The sequence below is a fragment of the Bactrocera neohumeralis genome, chromosome 5 (assembly GCF_024586455.1).
Source record: "Bactrocera neohumeralis isolate Rockhampton chromosome 5, APGP_CSIRO_Bneo_wtdbg2-racon-allhic-juicebox.fasta_v2, whole genome shotgun sequence".
NCBI classification, from domain to species: domain Eukaryota; kingdom Metazoa; phylum Arthropoda; class Insecta; order Diptera; family Tephritidae; genus Bactrocera; species Bactrocera neohumeralis.
The window spans coordinates 29,184,759-29,187,815 of NC_065922.1; the positions used below are offsets into that span (position 1 = coordinate 29,184,759).

General features: G+C 35.7%; 1 protein-coding gene across 1 annotated transcript; it reads left to right on the forward strand.

Moving 5' to 3' along the window:
- The first annotated feature begins 1,312 nt into the window (after positions 1-1,312).
- Positions 1,313-2,346, forward strand: LOC126758367 (uncharacterized protein DDB_G0283697-like). The gene is made up of 2 exons (XM_050472624.1): positions 1,313-1,640; positions 1,874-2,346. Exons 1-2 carry the CDS (start codon positions 1,313-1,315, stop codon positions 2,344-2,346), a joined length of 801 nt encoding a protein of 266 aa, XP_050328581.1.
- The last annotated feature ends 711 nt before the right edge of the window (positions 2,347-3,057 follow it).

Here is a 3,057-nt window from a genome sequence, read left to right on the forward strand (position 1 = left end):
ACTATTTACTTTTCTAGATCTGAGGTGATCGCCGAAACTGAAAGGAATAAAAAAACCAAATTTTCTAAAAATATGTGTTTCACTATGTTAGATGGACTTTGACTTTGACTAAAGTTTGAAATTGGAGGCATCCCTTTATATCACCAACTAAATGCTATTAGCTTTAAGACCAACGAAAGAAACGACCGTAAGCTTGGTAAACAATCAAATAAGACGCATTATTTTGGACTAAAAATAAACTATTAATCGTGTGTGAGAGAATGAGTCTAAAAATTTCAAGGTTTTAATGGAGGAGAGCTGATTAATGCTCTCTTTGAAATAGTTATATTATTTCGGTTAAAAGCGTGAAAAGTTAGCCCACATTTGATCACATAGAATTCATGCTGACGGAATGCATTGTCTCCTGTTATTATCTGTTTAAATAACGCTGTCTTCGACTTTCCCTAGATCGGTAAAACATCACCATTTAAAGTTTGGAGCAGCGAAAGTTTTCCATGTTCTGAGTCATCATAATTAGTTTTTTGACTATATACACATCAAGCAGACTGACAAGATATCAGACCGTCTTAAAGAAAAACACTTTATTCCTTTTGAAGAATTCAGTTTTGTTACTCAACGTAGTTGCTATTGAAAGCCATAAACCCATTTAAGTAGTCTTCCAATTTTCGGTATCTTACTCGTATTTGTGGCACGCGGTGTGTATTTTCAAAAGAGGCCGAAGTTCTGGCGATTATTTTTTCAATATCGCCGAATTTCCATTTCCAAACTTCCAGTGAGCATCAACTTGAGGCGCAAGGTTACATAAAAGAGAATGAGGAACAGTTGTGAAGAATTTTATAGCCGCGGAAGTAATTCGAAAACAAATGCAGGTCACAAAACAATATTCGGTCAGCCATGAATGCTGTACATGTGTCTTGCGAAGGTCAGGTCTAACCACAAACATGTGGAGCCCTCTCAGAGAAATTTAAACTTCTCAGACTAAGTATATGTTATATGTTTATTTAAAATATAAACATATTTCTCGACAAAGACTTAAAACAAACGATGAAAGTAGGTCAAGTTCACTATCAAAAAATAGCAACAAGTGCTTAAAAACGTTAACAAACATTTTCAGGGTTGAGTAAACGAAGCAACCCGTTGTGCTAGAAAGCAAACAAGTGTTGACTTTCAAATTTAGATATGTATGGAAGTCCGATCATGACAGCTGGAATAGTTATTATGTAAATATTCTGGATTATTTAAAAACAGAATACATTTTTCACGAGCTAACATTTAGTTTAGTTTAGTGAACGAAGGTGAAAGCTCCCTAAAAATGGCAACGAAATTATTAACTTTACTCGTTTCCACTTTTCTATTGCTGACTTTGATCAGCAGCAACATCAACGTGATTGCAGAAGAGACAGAAGCTGATGCCGTTGACGATTTGAACTCAGCAAATTTGAATGATAAAGCTAATGGAGTTCTTCATGATCCTGTTGGTGAGGAAGAAAGTGATGAAGACAGCGATGAAGCAGACGACGAAAATGATAGCGAAGAGATCGAAAAGGAAAATAAAGATAAAAAAGAAACCCGCAAAGAGTCGAGTACAAGCAAAAGTGAAGCAGATGGCGAAGAATTGAAGGAAGCTGTAGCTAAAGAAAGTGAGTATGTCAGAAAGAGGGATAAGCAAGAACGAATAGATTTTCGATTGTCGTCGAGGAAGTGTCTTACCTCAGTTAGAAGTATTAAGTCTGTACTAAATTTAGTTCAAAATCACTTCCAACTCTTTTCAAATTGTTCATAATTAATTCCAACTCCTCCACGTCTGTACTTCTATATAACTTGAACTAGAAAAGCTTTATTCTAATAAAATATCCGCTTAATTTTTATTTAGATGTCGATAACTCTCAAGATAAGAAAGGTAAAAATGGCGGCAATCGCAAAAGAAAACGTAATAACTTGAGAAATCGTAGAAGAAAACAAGCAATTGCCGAAGCTAATCTCCAAGAGCTTCCTCTGTTGGAAAATGTGAAAGAGGAAAAAGAAGCGATCATTGAAGCAGAACCAACAACAGAAAGTATCCAAGATCCAGCGACCAGTACCGAAACTGTGACGGAAGAATTGAAAGACATTAAACGAGAGTCTGAAGGAAATAAAAGCCAGAAAAGGCGTGGATCGACTACTAAGAAACCGAGTGCCAGGAAACCTAAAGCAAAATCTGCAAAACGCAGTACTAAAAAATTCAAGGTCACTGGAATACCGTTTCCGAAAAATAACAAAGGTAAAGCGGCAAATGGTAAAAAGAGGCAAAGGCAGAAGCAGAAGGGACGAGGTAGACGAAGACCGAAGTTCGGAAAGAGCCTCTAAAGGAGATTAGTATCTTAATTCATTTCTTAATATTTAAGTAGCTTTTATGTAAATATTATTTATTATTATAGGGAGAAGGGTGTTTTAATAAATATGTTTTTTATTCAGTTAGTTAAGTTTTTGGAAAACCCTACAGATTACGCCTACAATTAATCAATTGAACTCTGACTAAATTGGCAATGCGACCGGCAAAAGAAGTTCGATGATAAATTAAACACAACGTTTTCATTCCCCAGTAAAGCAAATCGGGCCAATGTTTCGGTGACAGTACCATTATCTATGTATTCACCATAAGATCAAAGGATAAAATATAAACAGTAGCCGACTTTTTCTGTAGTAATCTATACATAGAAGCTAGCTTCAAAATAAATGACTAAAATTCAGTATTTCAGGCTGAAATTGTTGGTATAACAAAGGACAAAAAGTGGTATTATAGTTTATTCAGCAGGTTAGGTTAGGTAAAGAGGTCGATCCTAACAAGAATCTCACTTGGACCACTAAGAACACCGACCCGTTGTGGTACCTAAAAACTCCTATATACACCGGAACATGAGGTAATTAAAAATCGACGAATCGCTCTGATTTATTGAGACGGCTAATGCTAATTTCGATTATGTCTTCTGGTTTGCCAAAACCTGTCACTGCTTTAGATTATACTAGGAGGCAATAACTTGACTGTCACTGGGAATCTGGTTAAAAATTAACTGGGTA

What these genes read in the sequence shown, in the direction of transcription:
- LOC126758367 (XM_050472624.1), top strand. Translation starts at nt 1,313, where the DNA reads ATGGCAACGAAATTATTAACTTTACTCGTTTCCACTTTTCTATTGCTG. An exon ending in GGAAGCTGTAGCTAAAGAAA is followed by an intron (nt 1,641 to 1,873) that starts GTGAGTATGTCA and finishes ATTTTTATTTAG; the next exon opens with ATGTCGATAACTCTCAAGAT.